The 22143-nt window shown below is 38.0% G+C and overlaps 1 protein-coding gene across 1 annotated transcript; it reads left to right on the top strand.

Annotated features, from left to right (window-relative positions):
- Positions 1-16488: 16488 nt before the first annotated feature.
- Positions 16489-21248, top strand: LOC136223028 (linoleate 13S-lipoxygenase 3-1, chloroplastic-like). Its single transcript, XM_066010809.1, has 8 exons — positions 16489-17012; positions 17209-17489; positions 17923-18160; positions 18241-18573; positions 19089-19282; positions 19377-19678; positions 19778-20044; positions 20281-21248. Exons 1-8 carry the CDS (start codon positions 16646-16648, stop codon positions 21035-21037), a joined length of 2739 nt encoding a protein of 912 aa, XP_065866881.1. The 5' UTR covers positions 16489-16645; the 3' UTR covers positions 21038-21248.
- Positions 21249-22143: the final 895 nt, after the last annotated feature.

Raw genomic sequence — 22143 nt, 5'->3', positions numbered from 1 at the left:
TGTTGAGATCGGTGAAGTCAATACACATGTGGTATGATCCGCCTGCCTTTTTTACTAGCACCACATTCGCCAGCCATTGTGTGTAAAGTACTTCTTCGATGGCGTCTGCCTTCTTAAGCTTAGCAATCTCCCCTTCTACTACTTTCTGTCTTTTAGGACCATGATTCCTTCGCTTTTGTGCTATTGGGACAGCGTCCTCAGCAATATTGAGCTTATGAGTGATCACATGCGGATTAATTCCTGGGAGGATCTCATCCTTCCAAGCAAAGACATCTTCTGACTCATGGAGAACCTTTGTAATAGCCCCTTTAATCTCACCTTTTAGCCCTTTAGCAATTCGTACTTGCTTTTCATCCGCCATAAGGTACATCTCTGTTTCACCCAAAGCCATTGTGACAAGTTACTCCTCGTCCTCATCTTTAGACTGCGGGCGAATCATTAAGGATGCCGAATACGTCTCTTGAGCAACTTTTTGGTTTCCTTTGATCATTACACCTCCCTTGGCCATGGGGATGTAAATAGTTAAGTGGCATATGGAGATGAGAGCTGCTGCCTCCGAGATGAAGGGTCGTCCAAGAATGATATTGTAAGCTAATTGACCATCTAGGATGGAGAATTCCAGATCTCCCCTCCAGACTTGATCTTCATCTACTAATTCACAATCTAGTGTTACCTGTCCTTTCATTTGGATGGTGTGTCCTATTACTCCCAAGATGTCCACTATGGTGGTTTCCACTTGGATGGGATCGACCATAAGCTTGGCGAATGCCCCTCTTGTGATGACATTGCATGAACTTCCGGTGTCAATCATTACTCTTTTCATCTCCCATCGTTCTACCATCATGGTAATGACCAGAGCATTTGTATGAGAAGGAATCTCCGGGCCTACGTCCGCAAAAGGGCGATTAAGTGATGCCCTATCCAGAGCAGTGGTTTTCGCTTTTTTCAGTACAGGTTGATATCCTGGTCCGCCCGCTATGACATTGATGGTCCCTTTCGCCTTCTTTTTCTGATTGTCTCTTGATCTATCACCATCTCCCTTCTTGCTATCATTTTGGACAAACCTGTCTAGCTTTCCCCTTTCGATGAGCCTTTCTATCTCTCTGGCAAACTCACAACACGCGTCCGTATCATGACCATTTCTCCTATGGTATTTGCAATAATTTTTGGGATTTTTCCCGGTGTTGGTGTACTCCCCCCCTTTTGGTTCGGGGTATGAAATGCTCCGCTTATGCTGGTTGTTCTCTATCCACATTAGCACTTTGCTTTTAGAGTCGTTTAATGGTGTAAACGACGACATGTATGCTGATTTGTTTTTAGAGCCTCTACGCCTGCCTCTGGATGACGAATCTGGATTCTTATCTTTCTCTTTATCCCGTCGGCGAGATTCGCCCTTGTCCTTCTTAGGCGGAGATACTGACTCCCTACGAATATCATCCACCTCCATGAAATCCTTGCATCGTTCTATTAACTCTGCCATATCTCTAGGCTTCATCCTGATCAGATCTTCCTGCAAGCTTTTACATGTGGTGTTTTTCACTAGAGCTTCCACCGCTATGGAGACATCCACATCGACAATTCGTATACACAATTTGTTGAAATTGTCTACATATTCTCGAAGGGGTTCATTTGCTTTCTGTTTTAATTCAAAAAGCTTCCGCGATTTGACCACTAGAGGGATACATCCGGCGAATTTGGCACAAAACTCTCTACTCAACTGATCCCAGCTGTCTATTGATCCGGGAGGTAAAGATTGGAACCAATCATAAGCAGGTCCTCCTAGTGTGGTGATAAACATCCGGTATAATACCGCTTCACTGGCTCGATTAAGGCTAAGCAACATTCGGTACTTTCTGGCATGGGCCTCGGGGTTGTCCGCGCCCATGTAAACGGGGATATTAGGAATTTTAAAGTGTCTATCCGTCTCCTCAGCTTCGATCCACGCCGTAAAGGGCGAATCACAATTGGCGAACGGGTTATGCCTGACATTCTCTTCATTCTGGCGGCGCACCTCAGCCCTAACTAGATCTACCAGATTGCCTTGATCCGCTCTGGGACGTCTCCTATTAGGGGATCTACTCGGAGATGATGAAGAGCTTGGGCCGGATGATGGATCTGATGGCGAGCGCCCACCTCCACCTCCAAGTCCGCCAGGAGGCGCCTGTCTAGCCTCCCATTGGTTCGGTGTTGGTTGTGGCCTATCCGGACGAGGTGTCTCAACTGGTCTCTTACTTCTTCTACGACTGTAGGGCAGGGGAGATCTACCCCGTCGGGATGACCTATGTCTTGGAGGTGATGGTGATTTTGATCGCCTGCCATTTCCCTTCTTCCGCTTTTTATGCCTTCGTCCTTCCGATCCGCCTTCTGGGAGATTCGACCGTGGGTGACTAGGGGCACCTGATCCGCCCAGATTCACTCTAGGGTTTATTGGTCCCTCAGGGAAAGTTCGATCATTCCTTCGACTCCCTTCCGCTCCATCAAAAAATAGTTGCTGATTGAGTGGTGGGTTACCGGCTGCGACGGAAGTAACCACCGTAGAATCCGTAGGTTGAGAGTGAAAGAATGAAGAATCACGAGCGTTTGGTCCTATGGCAACATTTTGCCATTGGGATGCCGTAGGAGTTGGTGCTGTACGTCGAAGCGGGGGAATTAACATGTACGACCTTAAGCGGCTTTCCATCTCAGGGCCCAACTCTTTTCCTATGGATCCCGCACATATTTCAAGAAATGTATCAAGTGACATACTCCCCTCACCATGTACCGTAGGAGCTTCAATCCCTGAGGAGGGATCAACGCGACTAGCGTTCGTAACAGGATTGGCTGATGGTGTTACTAAGGGCGTTTCAATCCCTGAGGAGGGATCAGACCCTCCACTCATCATGTCTTATAATGTGAACGAAACCCTTATTTGGTTAGGGCTCCACGTTCACCGCACCAATTGATCACTAGTGGAGAATTTCCGATTAGCTTCCGTCCCTGTGGGGGCGTCGTTGGGTTCGACGGGGGGAAGCTCCGATGCCAAAGTCAGTATAGAATATGGAGGGATAAACGGAATTGACAAAGTAGGACTGTTAGGATTGTGAGAATGTGTACCTTGATGGCTTGAGATGCAAGCTATATATAGTCATGAAGTTGTAACCTTTAGTAACTAGAAAGTCTCCATTAATGCACCATTAATGGCGGTTACTGGTTTCCTTTAGCTCATTAATTGCCTTTATTGAGGAATCGGCTCAGTTGCTCAGCTGGCGGATCGAAGGGTGATGGCGAATCTAACGTAGGTTTGACTACGGATCTCGTGTGGCGGAGCCTCGGTGATCCGCCCATCGGATGTCGTTGCTTGACACGCCATGACCTTCTTTGACCGGTTCAATACGCGGTCGTTTGGGTAAATATCTCCTTTGATCCCTCGGATAATATCCCAATGTTATCACTTCATAATCCGAATTCTATGGTTAGTCACTTGTTCAAAGCTAAATATTTCCTACTACCCCTTTTTTATCCTCCAAATTAGGCAATAATCCTAGTTTTGTTTGGAGAAGTATATGGGGATCCATAGAGCTCTTAAAATTGGGAATCACGTGGAGAGTAGGAGATGGTAGGTCAATAAATGTGTGGAAGGACCTTTGGGTACCAAATGTAGAAAAATTCACCATAAATTCTATTGGAGTTGAAGGAATGGAGGAATTGAGGGTTAATGAACTGTTTATGGAAGGTACTAGGGTGTGGGATAAGGAGAAAGTGCAAGGATGCTTCTCTGATGAGGAAGTTCAGAAGGTGTGTGCGATTCAGTTACCTATTAGGGAAGTGAGCGATGTTCAGATCTGGCACCATACGAGGGATGGGAGATACTCGTCTAAGTCGGGGTATAGAGCAATTGAGAATGAAACACATAACAGAACGCCGATTGAAGGGTGGAAGATGTTATGGGAGCTAAACATTCCTCCTAAATGGAAATCTTTCGTTTGGAAGTTGTGTTCGGGCTGTTTACCAACCAGAGCCAATCTCAATCGACGACATATTCCCGTGCCATTGATTTGCGTTACTTGTGGAGAGGAGGAGGAGACTTGTCGACATTTATTCTCACTTTGTTGTTTTTGCAGGTGAATATTGGAGGGAAGCGGGCTTACTGAACCCATCGGGCAATTTTAATACAGCAATACAATGGCTGACGGAAGGCATTTCAAACATAAACAAAGAGCTCTTGTCAAAAAGAGTCATGGTTCTGCTCGTGATATGGAGGCAGCGCAATAATAAACTATGGAATGAGGTAGAAACTACAGCAGCCGAATGCATGAGAAGAGGTTACGTGCAGCTACAGGAATGGAAGGCAAAGAAACATATGATCAACGAACCAACGGCTCCAATCTCCGCGGGTGATAGTCACACAGGCGAGGAATTGATGTTCGAAGGCCAGGGGCAGACCTCGACGACCGCGGAAGCTGCACAGGCCATCGAGCAGCGGCGGGGATTTCAACCTCCTGTTCCGATGCCAAATAATTGTACAACAGCAGGTCCATCTTCTTCAGCGCATCCACAGCAGGAAATAAAGTGGCGGTGTCCACGCACAGGTTATTTGAAATGTAACGTTGATGGCGCTCTCTTTTGAGAGCCTGAGATAGGGGGCACCGGAGTCATAGTACGGGATGACACAGGTACCTTTTTGGGCTATAATAGCATAGCTCGGGAGGGTCTGTTCTCACCTTTAATGATTGAAGCTCTAGCTTTGAGAGACGGCATTCTTTGGACGATCACAAACCAATGGGTAAAAGTGGAGTTTGAATCAGATGCGTTGAATGTGGTTAACGCGATTGGTAAATTAGAGATAGATTTTTCGAATTTTGGTTCTATTATTCAGGATTGCAAGGTTTTACTTTCAGAAAACCGGGATTTCTCGGTATCATATGTCAAAAGATTAGTGAATGGGGCTGCTCATTTAGTTGCTAGGCACTCCCGTTCCAATGCTAATTCATCTTGTGCTTTTGTAACGCCTCTCTGACTAACTTCGGTTCTTGAACAGGACAAATTATCCGGTTCGTTTTATTGAAAGGTTTTCTATTTTTGATTCAAAGAAAAGAGTAACTTTGAGAAAAAATTATAAAAATTACATTGATAATATAAAACAAAATAGTACCAAATTAATAACCTTAAAATGACATCTATTTTTTTTGGTAGAATAAGTTTAGGTAAGGGTAGGTCTACCCACTCCCAAGGTCAGGGCAAACCACAGACCTCGATGAGGGTTTACAGTGGAATTTACAGATCACCTACCAATGAGGGCTAAATTTTAACGGAACGGAGAGAGATACTATTTGTCATTTAAACTTTATTATATTTTTGAAAAAAATATATAAGAAGATAAAACTCCATGTATTCTCAAGATATTGTAATCACCAAAAAATCAATTTGCACTCCACTTTTTTTTTTTTGAATTTAAGGTTTCTAGTTTTTAGAATATAAATTAGGGAAAATTACAAAACTAGGTCAAATGGGAGGCACATTTACATATTAAACCCATTTACTCAACCTACTACATATCTAGACTAATTTTGTGTGACTTTTCCATAATACCCCTAACCTTCCCACTTCCTCCCTTACGCGAACGTTCTCTCCCCTCTTCTCCTTGGTTGCGCAAAACGGTGGCAGCTCCTCCATTAATGATTCCAAGACTTTTGATCTTCCTATCTTCCTTTAAATTCCACGAAATCTGGTTCATTTCTCCAAATCACAATGAATTTCTCTTCTTCCTCTCTTCATCTCTTGATTCTGCAACTTCCTAATCCTAGAAACCGAAGTCATGGTTCTTCATCTTCCATTTCCTGCTCGTTCGAAAAAATGGTGATTCTACGTTATTTTCATCGTTTTTCCCAGTTTATCATATTGGGTTCATCAAAAAATGTAAGTATATGCTGTTTTTTCTGCATTTTCTCCCATAAATCCACTTAGCATATGCGGTTATCGCGAGGTCTTCAGGGAGAAATTTATCAATTTCTCTTCGCGAATCGTTGATTACGCGAAGTTTGCGAGGTAATTCGATAAATTTCTCTCGCAGACTCCACGAATTCAGCGTTTCGCGAAGCCAGAGCGTCACATTTCTCCTCGCAGACTCCGCGAAATCATTGTTTTGCGAAGTCAGAGAGTCACATTCCTTGCACATTTATATTCGCATACTTAGCGAATCGTCGTTTCGCGAAGCCAAATCTTCCTTTTTTCTGACTAACACGATTAAATTTTTCTGAAGGTGGTTGAATACGTAATATTCATTCCTGGAAGCTGGTGTGTTAGGGTGCCATGAGAGACATCCATTCAAAAATGCCTGGACTTCCAACCATCAGTTGTGAATAAGAGTCTACACCGTGGGACACGTCCATCCCTCTGTGGTTAATAATAGCCTATGTATAATGAAGTGATTTGTTAGGAGTTTATTGTGGCAATCTTAGTGAATAGTAGCCTATGTATTATGAGATGATTTGTTAAGAGTTTATTGTGGCAATCTTATTGTAAATTTTGATAATGTTATGATTTTAATGTTAGAATCCTTTGTTGTTTGCCATTTTTTGTTATATACCACTTCGCGAATTAGCTACAAAACATATACAGGCTTCGCATATGCGAATTAAATTCATCAAATAAATCAAACTCTAGCTTCGTAGGCTTCGCATATGCGAACTAAATTCATCAATTATTATGAACATTAGCTTCGCAGGCTTCACATAATATGGAATTTGCGAAGTCGGACGGGAGGGGACGAGACGCGCGTAAATATTGAGGGTATTATGGGAAAGTCACACAAAATCAGTCTAAATATGTAGTAGGTTGAGTAAATAGGTTTAATATGTAAATGGGTCTCCCATTTGACCTAGTTTTGTAATTTTCCCTATAAATTACCAATCAAGGAATTAACTAATAATACTTACAGGATTGGGATATACACTAATAATACGTGTAAGTCATATTTTTATAATATATTTTTTTAGAAGAAGATCGAATTGTATTAAATTGCAATAGAATTTTTACAAAAGATCTCCTGTAAAAAAAAAACAGGTGCCTGAAAATTTTCAAAACAATTAGCATTGAACTGTGCTGAGCGGACTATCATATGAGCCGCACCATTCGCTGACCGGGAGACAAAAGACAGAGAATAATAATTATAACTAAGTAATAATTCTCTAATATCCTGAATGACGCTTATGTACTCCAAATCGTCCCTACCGCCTCTTTCTAGACTATCCACGACCCCTTTTGCGTTAGTCTCAAACTGAACAGCGTGGTAAGACAACGATGGAATCTCAACTGCAATTGTGCTAAGAGCCGCCACAAACTCGCTCATGTGACTGTGCATCACCACTCCCATCCCGAACTGTTTCGTCGTTGCGAACAGAGTTGCATCAGAGTTACACTTCACCTAGCCGATCTGTGGCCTAACCCAACTAGGCTTCACCATGACAGTAGCAGGCCTTCTGACTCGACTACCCGACTTGCTGTTAAGCGTTCGCATTTAGCCATAATAATAGTGAGTTCGCCATTGCCACGGGTAGTGACTTCGACCTTGCATTCCACAGTAAATTATTCTGTTCAGCCCAAATCATCCACAAAACAATCACTACCCTGCTTGCTTCCTCACACAATACTATTTCACAAAGGTTTAAGAACCACTCCTCCACCCAATCCCACTCTGGTCCCAGGACGTTAATCCTAGCCGTAACCCAACAGCCTTATGCAAAAGAACACCCAACAAATAGATGTCATTCATATTCAATATCAGTATGATGGGTAAATTACATATGTGGTGTACAACCTTTACATGTTTTCACACTTTGGTGTACAACCAAAATTTTTTCACACTAAAATATACAACCTTCTGCTGACCTCCCACTAAAGTGTACATCTGATAAAAATGACCGGTCAATGTTGCCAAGTCAGTATTTTGACCACTTTAAAAGTAAAAAATTCACACCCCTAATATGGAATTACTAAAATGCCCTCAGCCCTTCCAAATTGAAAAAAGTAAACTCATTTCCTCTCTACCTTCATTTTCTGTATCTCTACCTGCAATCCCACTCTAGATTACAACTTTAATTTGAACCCCATTGATAGAAAATCATCCCTGAAAACGCAGGCATCACTAATTTTATAGATGGAATTGCAGAAAGGCCTAAAAAACATTAAAGGTTTGGTCGATCTAAACAAGAATAGCTTCCTCCATGATTCTTTCACTCCATACTCCTCCATTACCCATAAATCAACATATTCATGTTGACTATTACAGATTAGACAGAGTTCCCCTCCAAAACACAAACATCGACCTGAAAATTCAGCATGTTACTGTCATAATCAGGCTGATACACTTCCCGAAAATTCTTACTTGTAATATCAAATGCTACAATTGAATTCCTCTCACCTAATTCAGGCCAATGAGGCATAGCCCAGTGCAAAGAGTTAGAAGCAAAAACTCCATATCCTCTCATATGCAAAACCTGGTAAAATGGTTTATGCAAAAATCTAAGCTAAAAGGTAAGCCCTTTATTTTCTTCCAGGAATCGTTCTTCAAACTATAAACCTTCACTGTGTAATATGATTAACTTTATTTTCTTCCATGAAAATGAAGGGAGAGAGAGAGTGAGTTTATTTTTGACGAGGGTATTTTAGTAATTTTATATTAGGAGTGTGAATTTTTGACTTTTTAAAGTGGTCAAAATGCTGATGTGTCAATGTTGACTTGCATTGACCGGTCATTTTCACCGGTTGTACACTTTAGTGGGAGGTTACTAGAAGGTTATACACTTTAGTGTGAAAAAAATTTGGTTGTACACCAAAGTGTGAAAACAGGTAAAGATTGTACACCACGTATGTAATTTACCTTCAGTATGACAGAATACACAATTATCAGAAATATTAACATGCTTCACCACTAATCGACTGTGGTAAGGTAACATATAAGCACCAAATTTTCATAAAAATATTTTTACCTTTGGTGGAACCATCAGTTTCCATAGTCGTTTCCAGCCCTCCTCTTTGTCATGTATGACTCTACTTCCTTGGATTCCATACCCGATTTTGTGGAGTATTGACCTGTCACTGTGTAGTGCCAAATCATCATGGGTAGACAAAGGTATTACCATTGCTGCAATTGCTTCTACTTCAGCGGGTTCAAACCAGTCCTCCAGCTTTCTCATATCTTATATGCGTGTCCTGAGAATAAAGATCTCACCAACCAAGGCTGTTTGATTAGCATTTATGCATACTGATCGAATCCGCGATCTGTCCCCAGTACTTACCCATGGATCAATTCAAACCGAGACTCCATCTCCTTTTCCTATCTTCCACCTGACACTATGCTTTAATAATTCCACCGAACTCCAAACACTCCTCCAGAAAAAACTAGGATTATTGCCTAATCTAGAGGAAAGAAAGTTTTCCCTTGCAAAAATTTTAGCTTTGAATAAACGACTTACTAAAGTGTACGGAGTATCTAAGAATTTCCACTTTTGCTTGCCTAAGAGTGCCAAATGAAATGCGTGTGAATCTCTAAAACCCAACCCTCCCTGCTCCTTCCTCTCACACAGTCGTTCCTAACTTCTCCAATGGATATTTCTGCTCACATTAGCCTTCATACCCCACCATCTTTTGTATTCATCACACACACACTTCAGAATTAGGAATGTGCTCATACAAAATGTGGGAAGAGTCTAGGCTGTCGATTTGAGCATCACTTCCTTACCAACACTAGAGAGAAATAAAAAAGACCAATTCTTCAGCCATTTTGTCAATCGCTCATTGAGAAACCAAAATATCGTTTTTTTGGACCTTCTAATCAAAGAGGGAAGCCCCAGATAGTGACATGTGTCAAGTAGGGAGTGCACTCCGAGCATACTACAAATCTGATCCCACATCTCGAGTTTCATACTTGAACAAAAGAATATTCCTAACTTAGCTAAGTTCACAGACTGGTCTGACACCACCTCAAAACCCCGGAGCATCTCAAACACCGTTCTACTCTTACCCTCCGAGGCATTAAAAAACAAAAAACTGTCATCAGTGAAAATTAGGTGAGATATGCTTGGAGCATTAGAGGAAATACAGACTCTAGTTAATCTACCCTCATCCTCAACTTTAGCTACCAGTCAAGAAAGAACCTTCGCTGGTCACCTTATCGGAGTCCACACCCAGGTGTAATAGGCTCTACTAGATTTTGATTCACAGTTACAAAGTAAGACACATTAGAGACGTATCGCATAATCCAATCCACCCACCTGGTGCAAAACCCCAGTGGAGGAAACATCCAATCAAAAGTGTTATTTGGGGTTGTCGTCTGTAGTTGGTAAAGATAAAAAAGAGATTTTGCATTTCATTAAAGATAGAGCTTGGAAGCGAATTTGGACTTGGCATTCTAAGCTCCTTTCTAGAGCGGGCAAATAAATGCTTCTCAAAACTATTCTTCAAGCAATCCCAAATTATACAATGAATGTTTTCTTCTCCTTGTGGGTGTTTGTCGTGGTTTAGAAAGGATGTTCAATTATTTCTGGTGGTGTAATGAGGGTAAGGAAGTTAAATGGATGTGTTGGGAGAGAATATGCATTCTAAAGGAGGCAAGAGGGATGTGTTTTATACATTTGCTCGATTTTTCAACCATGCAAAGCTTAGAAAGCAAGGATGATGCTTTCTTACACAGCCCTTTCCTTTAGTTGCAATGCTTTTTAAAGCAAAGTATTTTCAAAATTATGATTTTCTTGTATCAGAGAAAGGTTCGAATCCGAGTTATGTTTGGAGCAGTATTTGTGAGGCCAAGTCAGTTTTATTTCAAGGGCACAAGAGGAGGATTGGAACATGGGAAAATATTAGCGTGGGTCACGATATCTGGCTTTTAGGGATTAATACTCGCAAACCAACTACTATGTTTCCTGATTCAAATGTAATGTTAGGGTGAGTTCGTTGTTTCAAGTGGGCACTCGTCGGTGGTATATGGATCTTATTCATGATGTTTTTAATATGGAAGATCAAAACAATATTATGAACATTACTTTATCAAAGAGTGAGAATCCTAATGAGTGGTTTTGGTTCCTCGAACATCATGGTCATTGTTAAGCCCAAAATATACCTAAAATATCATATATAAATACGTTAAATTTACATTAAAATCGTGCTAATTATATTCATTTAGCGTACTTTTATGTCTTTATATACTTCTTTGATGCAAGGTACTTAATTATTTGGTTAAATCCAAATAGGAGCTAAAACAGAGCTAAAACGAGGGAAAAACCGTTACGTGCCAAAAATACATATTAATCAGAAGACCGACTCAAGGAGACAAGAAGCAGCCGAGAGACGGGGAAGAATACCACTGTCGCGACTGAGATTTTCAGAATCTCAGTCGCGACACGCTGATGCCAGTCACCAGAAATCCGAAGTTTTCAACCTTCTTCCGTGCCCCTTGTCGCGACTGAGATTTTCAGAATCTCAATTGAGACAGTGAAGAATTCTGCACAGCTTTCACATGTTTAAATCCAAAAAACGCGTCTGTTCGTTTGGATAAAAGCGACCCTTCACCAGCGGACACGACCCTTCAATTACAACCCTTCACCAACTATAAATAAGTGATCCATTTCAGAAATCAATGTTGGGAAAAAGTTAGAGAAATTAGAGAGTTGTTATTATGTTGAAGAAACTCTGATTCAGAAAGAGTTAGAAAGTTAGATTTCATTTCTGTACAAACAAACTTGATGTACACAAGTTGTTATTAGATTAGTTATAAATACAGTAGTATTAGTTTAGTTTCAAAGGGAGATCAGAGACAAGTTTTCATTATGGTAGTGGACCTAGCGATCTCTATTCCGAAGATTCAGCGAGAAGAACTAATGGCTGAAGCGCAAAAGGGTCTGACAAACCTATGGAGTTTGAGGGAAAGATTGACAACCCGGATCTCAAAGATTTCATCAAAATGCTATCCATGTTTCTTCCTCTATGTTAACTTGTGAAGATTAACAATTCACTAATAATACATTTATTTTATTCAATACATTCTTCCTGTTGTTATTTTGATATTGTTCTGACAAAATGATTTTCAAAATGATAAATTGGTGTTTTTATTAAAACGTTTTATACAATCATATTTACAAAGAAACTTTGTTGAACACTTGAAAGAATTAGTTTTTACGGATGATATGATCGTGATCGCGACTTATCGGATATAAAATACTAATTTGATTAAGGTAGAAATCTGCTCCGATCCAGAGAGATTTCTACGGTTCAAAGCCATCTAATTGCATAAATTCTTGTATTATTCCATATTCATAATCTTACCAAAGTTATAGTTGCTTTCTTTGCTTAATGAAAATAAGTTTTATACCTTTGATTTATTCCAAATACGAAAGCGTCTGTCTTGTAATCAAAATCTCAAGACAGAATTGTTCTCTAAAGTTCAACATATAATTCTCATTTAATCCTAACCAATACAAACAAATACAATTAATTAAACGATTTTCTTAAGTTAAAACCTAAAGTCGTGAATAAAACTGAATTAAAATAAGTTTTAGTTAAAAAGCGTTTTCTGTGGGTTCGATATCTTTTATTACTACAAGCGTATACCGTGCACTTGCAGAAATCGCTCAACAGTCGTTATTATGTTAAAAGATGCTATAGGAATCTCATTCATACTAATCTAGACAGGAGAGCAAGTAAAAGGAAGATTTTATGGCGTCTCAAAATTCCAGTTAAGGTTAGAATTTTTCTTTGGCGGGTTGCTCATGATATTATTCTTATTCTTGATAATCTTTTGAAAAGACATGTTAATGTTGAGCCTTATTGTGTCTAGTGTGGTTTAGCTCTTGAGGCGAATTTACATATTTTTTTGAGATTGCAGTTTTTCTGATCAAGTCTAGATGTTGTCTGATCTAAATTTATCGGTTGGAGCTTTGGCTGGCGATTTTCATAATTGGATGGAGATTATGTTCATAGGTTTTTCGCTTAAGAAAAGTGGCATTTGGTCTATGATTTTGCGGAGTTTATGGTATGGGAGAAACATGAAGGCTTGAAATAATGTTCAAATCTCGGGTAAATTACATATGTGGTGTACAACATTTACCTTGCTTCACACTTTGTTGTACAACCTTCATTTTTGCATACAAAAGTCCACAACCTTATGATGACCTCCTACTAAAGTGTACAACTGGTAAAAATGATCGATCAACCTGGTAAATTACACACATGGTATACAACCTTTACCATATTTCACACTTTGGTGTACAACCTTCATTTTTTTCACACAAAACTCAACAACCATATGACGACCTTTCACTAAACTGTACATGAGGTAAAAAACCGGTCAACCTACCATATCACTGATTTTTAACCAAAAATGAGACCCATCCATCTTATTCAACCCATTTTTGGTAGATATATGAAAGTTCAAGAGAATAAGGAAGCTTTAGGAACTTTTTTCGAATATGGAAATTCAAAATGTTTGATAAAATTTGAATTGTTTGACCAAATTATCCTAGTTGTCAGATAATGAAATTCGAGTTGTTTGATAAAATTCAAATTGTTTCTAAAACAATAAATAAATTTGAATTATTTCTAGGGAGATAAAGGGAGAGTTAGAAAGAGAAATGCAAAGTGAGAGTTAGAGAGAGGAGAAAGTGAGAATTAGAGAGAAAAAATGGGTTGAAAAAGATGGATGGGTCCTATTTTTTTGTTAAAAATTGGTGATGTGACAGGTTGACTAGGGTTAACCGGTCATTTTACCTGTTGTATGCTTTAGTGGAAGGTCATCATAAGGTTGTGGAGTTTTGTATGAAAAAATGAAGGTTGTACATCAAAGTGTGAAACAGTATAATTGTACACCATATATGTAATTTACCGGGTTGACCGGCCATATTTATTTGTTGTACACTTTAGTGGGAGGTCATCATAAGGTTGTGGACTTTTGTGTTGAAAAATGAAGGTTGTACACCAAAATATGAAACAAGGTAAAAGTTGTACACCACGTATGTAATTTATCATTCAAATCTCTTTTAATGATGTTTTTCAATAGGCCTATCGCAGTCTTAAGAATTGGTTGGATGCTTAGTTAAGGTCCACTAATGTTTGCAAACCCTTGCATACCTCTACTGATTCTACTCAGTTATTGAAATGGTGCTATCCATCGGTTGGTAAATTCAAAGTCAATATGGATGCCTTTATGATTCAAGAGCTAGATTTTTAGGTATTAGGGTTGTTATTTGAAATAGCGTTGGTCAGTTTTGTGGTGCTCTTGCAAAAAGGCTGCCTAGTTTGTATGTCCTCGTGAAGATTAGGGAGGTTTTGAGTTGGATCAAGCTAAAGGGTTGGATGGAGTAGAGTTGGAATCAGATGCTTCTTCTGTTGTGTAACATATTTTTGATTCTAGATTTCGGCCTGGCTATGAGGTTATTGTTGAAGATTGTAAACGACTTTTGTGTAGTTTTGCTATCAGTCGTTCTACGAATGATGTTGCCCATGAACTTACAAAGGTTGCTCATTCTCCGTCAGAACCAACAGAGTGGTTTTCTAACCCTCATCTGTTTATTTATTATGTACTGTTTTCTGATTCTGTTTAATGAACACTATTTTTCTTTCAAAAAAATCAATTAAAAATATAGGCAAATGATATATACAGCCCTTAGGGTTGTATATAAGCATTAATTATTCACATATAACAATAAAAAAAAATTTAATTCTAAAATAAATATTTATTTGTATTGGAAATATAACAATCTATTATGAATATATGTATTTAAATATTTAAGCATTTAAGTATCAATAAATTTTATGTATTGAAAAACTAAATGAACACTAATAATATGAATTTTTGGGTTTGATTTACAGTTCTAAGGGCTGTAAATATCGAAACCCAAAAATATAAATATACACATATGAACATAAAAAAACACTATATATATAATAATAATAATAATATATATATATATATATAAAGATTTTAGTGCATGAGCAATTTTGATACAAAACTATCTTATTCACCAATTTGGTGCATACTGGTGTTAGTTGAAGAGTTAACTAATAGTATCATTCTCTCTTTTTCAACACCAACATGATGTGGGTTGAATATAATCTAAAGTATCTAATTATTTTCATTTTTGACTGATTGAATTTGATATTTTATTTGAAAATATTAAATTTCTGGTTATTTTTAATCATATTAAACTTCTAATTACTAATAAAATCAATTTTAAATATAAAATTCGATTAATAAAATATAATTTATTTCATTATATTCCAAATTTATATTAACAATTCAAAAGTTACATTTTTACAGATTAAAGGATAACATTGAATTAATTTACAAGGATTGAATCTACTAAAATCGAATAATAGGAGGACTCACAATGTTTATTTACCTTTACAGTAAAAAGGAAAAAAAATCAATAAAAATCTGATTTCCAATTCTGTGGTTTATTTATAAATTATGTCTATATACATAAATCCATACATGCATAGTACAACTCTGAAAATTCTAACTACCTTATTTACCCAAAGGACACAATTGCAGTTCCATTTCAAGCAAGGGTATTTATGTCCTTTCTGAAACAAATATTTCCTCCGTACGTACGTTCCCTCCGCCCTTCCTTCTTCCAACCGCGTCCTGGACTCGGAAACTCACTTTGACTCAGAGCAGCCCTTTTACCCAAAAAAAAAAAAAAAATAAATAAATAAAAATTCCAGTTTCAGAAAAACATAAAGGGTAAATTACATTCATGGTCACTGAACTGTACAAATTTGAATATTATCGCCACTAAACTTTAATTTTTAACGATATTACTGAATTTTACATTTTTAACACCGTTGGCCACTCAACTTTAATTAACTCTTCAAAATGACCGTTAATGACCCTCAAAATAAAAATATTCAATAATTAAAATTGTTCATAATAATATTTACCACGAAACCACATTTTTATTTTCCAAAATCACATTTTTTAGAGTTTTCTCTCCCTAAAAATTTGCTATCTCTCCTAACCAAACAATATATAAATGACCTCAAAACGAAATTTTTCAAGATTTACTTTTTTTTTTATAGAAAATTTTTCAAGATTTAAAGTTTCTTCTAATATCGTTAACTCTTTGAATGTATTATTTTGAACCCGTCAATGGTCGTTTTGAAATATTAAATGGCCACTGATGTTAAAAGTGTAAAATTCAATAATGATACGGTTAAGAATGTAAGTACAGTAGCCACCAATATTATAAGTGTAAAATTGAGTGATCATACAATTAAGAAGGTAAGTACAGTAGCCATAATGTTAAAATAATGTGCATGGTGTAATTTACCCACAACATAAATGTAACAAAAAATGCAAATAATAAAACTGAAAAAACGTGTGGACGGTGGAGATGGCCTCTCCTCCCTCCAGTCAACCATTCATTTTCTCCTCCCTTTTTCTCTCTCCCTCTCCCTCTCTCTCTCTCTCTCTCTCCCTCTCTATACATATATAAATATTAACACACACACACATAAGTAATATGGTAACTCAGAAATAGATACAGAGCACCCAAATTTTAATTCCTACATTTCTTTTCCCTGTTTCTCTGTTCTTTCTTTCTTCCATTATTCAGCAAATCAAAGGTTTTTATTCACTTTGATTTTACTGAGGGGAAAGAGGGGGCAAAAAAAACACATGGCACTGACTAAAGAAATCATGGGTACTTGTTTGATTGAGAAATCACCATTTTTATCATCAAATGATAATTTTCCCAAAAGGAATCTGTTTTTTGTCACTCCATTGGGGAAGAAGAAGATGAGTTTAAAGAAGGGTGTTGTTGTGGCAGCTATTAGTGAAGATCTGGTAAGGGCTAATAATAACAACAGTAATGAAATTAATGTGCCTGAAAAGGCTGTGAGATTCAAGGTTAGGGCTGTTGTTACTGTTAGAAATAAGAACAAGGAGGATTTCAAGGAGACTATTGCTAAACATTTGGATGCTTTTGCTGAGAGAATTGGCAGAAATGTTGTTTTGGAGCTTATCAGCACTGAACTTGATCCAAGTAAGCGTCTTTTTAATGTTAAAGTTTTGATTTTTATTTCTGGGTCTTAAATACTTTTGGGGGTTTCTATTCTCTCTTCCTTTTTCAGCTTTTAATGGCTGATTTTGGTATAATAGTACCTCCAAAAGAAAAGGAATAGCTATTCAAGTACTTTTTTTTTAGGTTGATTTAAAAGAATTTTCTTTTGATGTTGTAGGAACAAATGCCCCAAAGAAAAGCAAGGAAGCTGTGTTGAAAGACTGGTCCAAGAAACTAAATGTTAAAACAGAAAGGGTCCATTATACTGCTGAATTCATTGTTGATTCAAACTTTGGATTGCCTGGAGCAATCACAGTAATCAACAAGCATCAGAAAGAGTTTTTTTTGGAGACTATTACAATTGAAGGTTTTGCTTGTGGTCCAGTGCATTTTCCTTGTAATTCCTGGGTACAATCTAAGAAAGATCATCCTACCAAAAGGATTTTCTTCTCCAATGAGGTACTTTTACTTTTAAGACTTTTTTTAGCAGCCTGTCAGATTCAATTTCTATGTTCTTCCTCAACAAAAACTATTTCTAAAGGTCAAACATGACATAATTTTGGTTGAAATGAAACTATTCAATGCTTATGTTTTCAATTGTTAAAGTTAAAATCTTTTTACTTGGTAATTTAGATTTATGATCACATGTACCAGATTGCCTCATGTGCAACACTTCAGCAGGCAGTAGATATTGCCAAAGATAAGACAACAAACTTTAGGGGTGATAATGTTTTTTTATAGTTTTATGGGTCACATTTCTCCATAAACTATAATATAAATTGTCCAAGTTGTTTGTTTCTTGTTGTGATAATTAGCAATTTCCAATAAACAAATTGAGGATATGTTGGTGTCAAAATCTGAACTTTCATTTGCTATAATGTTATTTGAGCAGCCATATTTACCAAGTGAGACACCAGCTGGGCTGAGAGCATTAAGAGAAAAAGAACTAAAAGAGCTTAGAGGTGATGGCAAAGGAATTCGGAAATTATCGGACCGAATCTACGATTACGATGTGTACGATGACTTGGGAAACCCAGATAGGGGTATTGATTTTGCTAGGCCAAAACTAGGAGGTGGAAATGTGCCTTATCCAAGACGTTGTCGCACTGGCCGTGTTCCTTCAGCTTCTGGTTAGTTTGATCCTTGTTTTACATGAATTTTTATGCCTATGATGTGAATGAATGTACTAACTGTTTTGTAATGAATCCAGACGTAAACGCAGAGAGTCGTGTAGAGAAGCCAATGCCAATGTATGTACCAAGAGATGAACAGTTTGAGGAGTCCAAGCAAAACACATTCTCGAATGCGAGGCTAAAGGGCACGCTCCATGCTCTTATTCCATCGCTAAAGGCGAGCATTTCGGAAGAGAATCATGATTTTAGCGCGTTTGCGGACATTGACATACTTTACAGAGAAGGGTTGCTTCTTAAAATTGGAATTCAAGATGAAATCTGGAGAATGTTACCAATACCAAAGATGGTTACCAATTTAACAGAATCTAGTGAAGGACTTCTCAGATATGACACACCTAAGATACTTTCCAGTGAGTAAAGTTTCAATCTTTTTTCCGTTTTTCATGTCGGCGTTGTTTGATAGTAAAATTCAACACGTTTTTCTGTTGATTTACACTTTTTTTCACTGATCAAATCTCACTTTCTCAAGTGGCCACACTCATTTGTAGCATCTAAAGTTTTCTTTCTTGGTGGTCCACTCTCATGTATCATCATATAATGGCTTCCAAGTCAGCTAAAAATCATTGAAGAATAAAAATCTGAAGCTACTTTTATAACATTTGAAAAAAGAAGAATATGTATGTCCAGCATTAGCTGAATTATTATAAGAGAAAATAACATCCACCATTTCTTGTCTGGTTCAGAATATTTTTCAGAAAAATGTGTTTATATATAATACACTTTGCTCTTGTCATTTTCCATTATGATGTATATTATAAAGTATAATCAAATCAACACAATTATCATGTGTCTATATAATACATGATTACTTAACCAAAACCAAATGTTACTTTTTGCTAATTGTAGATGTGATTGCCATGTGCAGGGGACAAGTTTGCGTGGTTGCGAGATGACGAATTTGCCCGTCAAGCAATTGCAGGAGTTAACCCTGTCAACATTGAGAGCCTCAAGGTTTTTCCACCAAAAAGTAAACTTGATCCTGAAATCTATGGCCCTCAGGAATCTGCTCTCAAAGAAGAACACATTATAGGCCACTTGAATGGCATGTCGGTTCAACAGGTAAGATGATCGCATGGTCAAGTAAAATGTTATTAGTTCTGATTTTACTAATTAAGTTGAGATGTAATCATATCTTTTGTGGTTATTATTTCAGGCCTTGGAGGAAAATAAACTGTTTATGGTTGATTATCATGATGTGTTTCTCCCATTTTTGGATCGGATTAATGCTCTTGATGGTAGAAAATCGTATGCTACTCGTACTCTATTTTTCTTGACCCCTGTTGGAACGCTTAAGCCCGTTGCTATAGAGCTTAGTCTTCCACCGGATGGGACAGACTCCCATTCGAAGCGAGTAGTTACACCTCCTGTTGATGCAACATCTAATTGGCTGTGGCAGCTGGCTAAGTCTCATGTTTGCTCCAATGATGCTGGGGTTCATCAGCTGGTTAACCATTGGTAAGATATATAGTTAAAAAAAGTGAACTCAGTGCAAAATTTGATCATTTATCGATATTTCCTAATACGTTTTTTGAATTGTTTTGTTGATGACTATAGGCTGCGGACACACGCGTGCATGGAGCCATTTATATTATCAGCACATAGACATTTGAGCGCGATGCATCCAATATATAAACTATTGGATCCTCACATGAGATATACATTAGAGATCAATGCATTAGCTCGTCAAAGCTTAATCAATGCTGATGGTGTTATCGAGTCTTGTTTCACTCCCGGACGCTATTGCATGGAGATCAGTGCTGCTGCATATAAGAACTTTTGGCGATTCGACATGGAAGGCCTTCCTGCTGATCTCATCCGCAGGTATCTATCTATCTATATATGACTATCCATATCCGAAAAAGCACCATAGTAAATAGCTTGAGTAAGTAAATTAGGGGAAGAAAAAAAGAACATCGATACGGGCCAATAGGGACCATAGAAAATAGAGACACAGAAAGAAGAACAGGATCTGCTAAGGATCTTTGGTTCTTTTCTGAAAAGAAACTTATGTTTGGACATTTTAATGTATCTTAATAATGGTCCTTGTTATTTTGCAGGGGTATGGCTGTACCTGACCCTACACAACCACATGGCTTGAAGCTACTCATTGAGGACTACCCATATGCTCAAGATGGACTTTTAATCTGGTACGGAATAGAGGACTGGGTTAGAACTTACGTGAACCATTACTACCCGGATTCTAGCATCATTTGTCATGACAGAGAGCTACAAGCTTGGTATGCTGAGTCTGTCAACGTAGGCCACGCGGATCTCCGCCACGCTGACTGGTGGCCAACATTAGCCAGTGCCAACGATCTGGTCTCAATCCTCACTACCCTCATCTGGCTCGCGTCTGCTCAACACGCAGCACTCAATTTCGGGCAGTATCCTTACGGTGGTTACGTGCCTAACAGACCACCATTGATGAGAAGGTTAATCCCGGACGAAAACTGCCCCGCATATGAAAGTTTCCATGCTGATCCACAAAAGTATTTCCTGTCAGCATTACCAAGCCTGTTACAAGCAACAAAATTCATGGCTGTGGTGGACACATTGTCAACACACTCGCCTGATGAGGAGTACTTAGGCGAGCGGCAACAACCATCGATTTGGTCAAGCGATGCGGAGATGATCGAGGCATTCTACGCGTTCTCAGCAGAGATGGGACGGGTGGAGAAGGAGATAGATAGGAGAAACAAAGATCCTAGGCTTAGAAATAGGTGTGGTGCAGGGGTATTGCCATATGAATTGCTAGCACCTAGCTCAGAACCTGGAGTAACATGTAGGGGAGTTCCAAATAGTGTTTCAATATGATTCAGAAAAAGAAATAGTTGCATCTACCACAGTAATGGCTGAAGAGTGAAAATATATAAATAAATATATATATATATATATATATATAGAGAGAGAGAGAGAGGACCATTCTAATAGAATTTGTACCTACATATTTTGTCTGTTTAGAGGGTTATAACATAGAATTGTATATGAATATAGAGTGGAATAATCATAATGTTACTTCTTTTAATATGCTGGCCAATTATTTAGAGTGATTTTTAGTTAGTTTCTGGCTTTCAGTCTCAAGTATCAAATTTTTTTTTAAAAGGTTCTGCTTGTTTCATGAAAAATATGTTTTAGTAAAATATTTGTATTATTTCTAAGAAAAACTTCACCTTTGAGAATGTGAATTTATAGTTTTATTATTTAAATCAACTGATACAAGAACAATTATTAAGTGTCCGTTTGTTTCTATTTCTTAGAACTAATTTTTGCCTTTCAAAAAGTGTGGTAAAATTTTGAAACACCTGCTTTAATAGAAAAATCAACTAATATCTACTATCAGCGATAATAACAACGACAAAGGAAGCAACGCTTGATATGTAGGCTTGAGGGGGTTCAAAAACATCTCAATTTTCAGTGTACTGGAGGGTTGTTAGTGTTGAACAAAAAACGGATTCGCAAGTTGGATGAGGTTCTCCTTCAAGAAGAGATTTTGTGGTACAAAAAAATCGAGAGTTAAGTGGATTTGCTTCGGGGATAAGAATACATCCTTCTTCCATAGCTCTACTGTTATTCATCGGAGGAATAACAAAATTGAAGGTTTGGTTGATGGGAGTGGTAGTTGGGTTTGGGATGTGACTGTTCTTAAAGAGATGATTGCTGATTTTTTCAAAGTTCTCTACCTTGAGGAAGTTGGAAATCGGAACATATTTACCACAATAATTGCTTTCTCTATTTGGGGTTCGAGTGATCTTGCCCGTTTAGCTCAACCTTTCACTACTTTTGATGTCTGCACTGCTTTGTTTGACATGTCACCTTAAAAATTCCGAGTCCAGACGGTTATCAAACTATTTTCTACCAGAAGCTTTGGGATCGTATTGGGGGCACAAGTCTGTGATTTGGTTCTGAATGCTCTGAACATT

This window comes from Euphorbia lathyris, chromosome 3 (genome assembly GCF_963576675.1).
Source record: "Euphorbia lathyris chromosome 3, ddEupLath1.1, whole genome shotgun sequence".
Lineage (NCBI taxonomy): Eukaryota > Viridiplantae > Streptophyta > Magnoliopsida > Malpighiales > Euphorbiaceae > Euphorbia > Euphorbia lathyris.
This window is presented reverse-complemented; position numbering and strand designations above follow the sequence as displayed.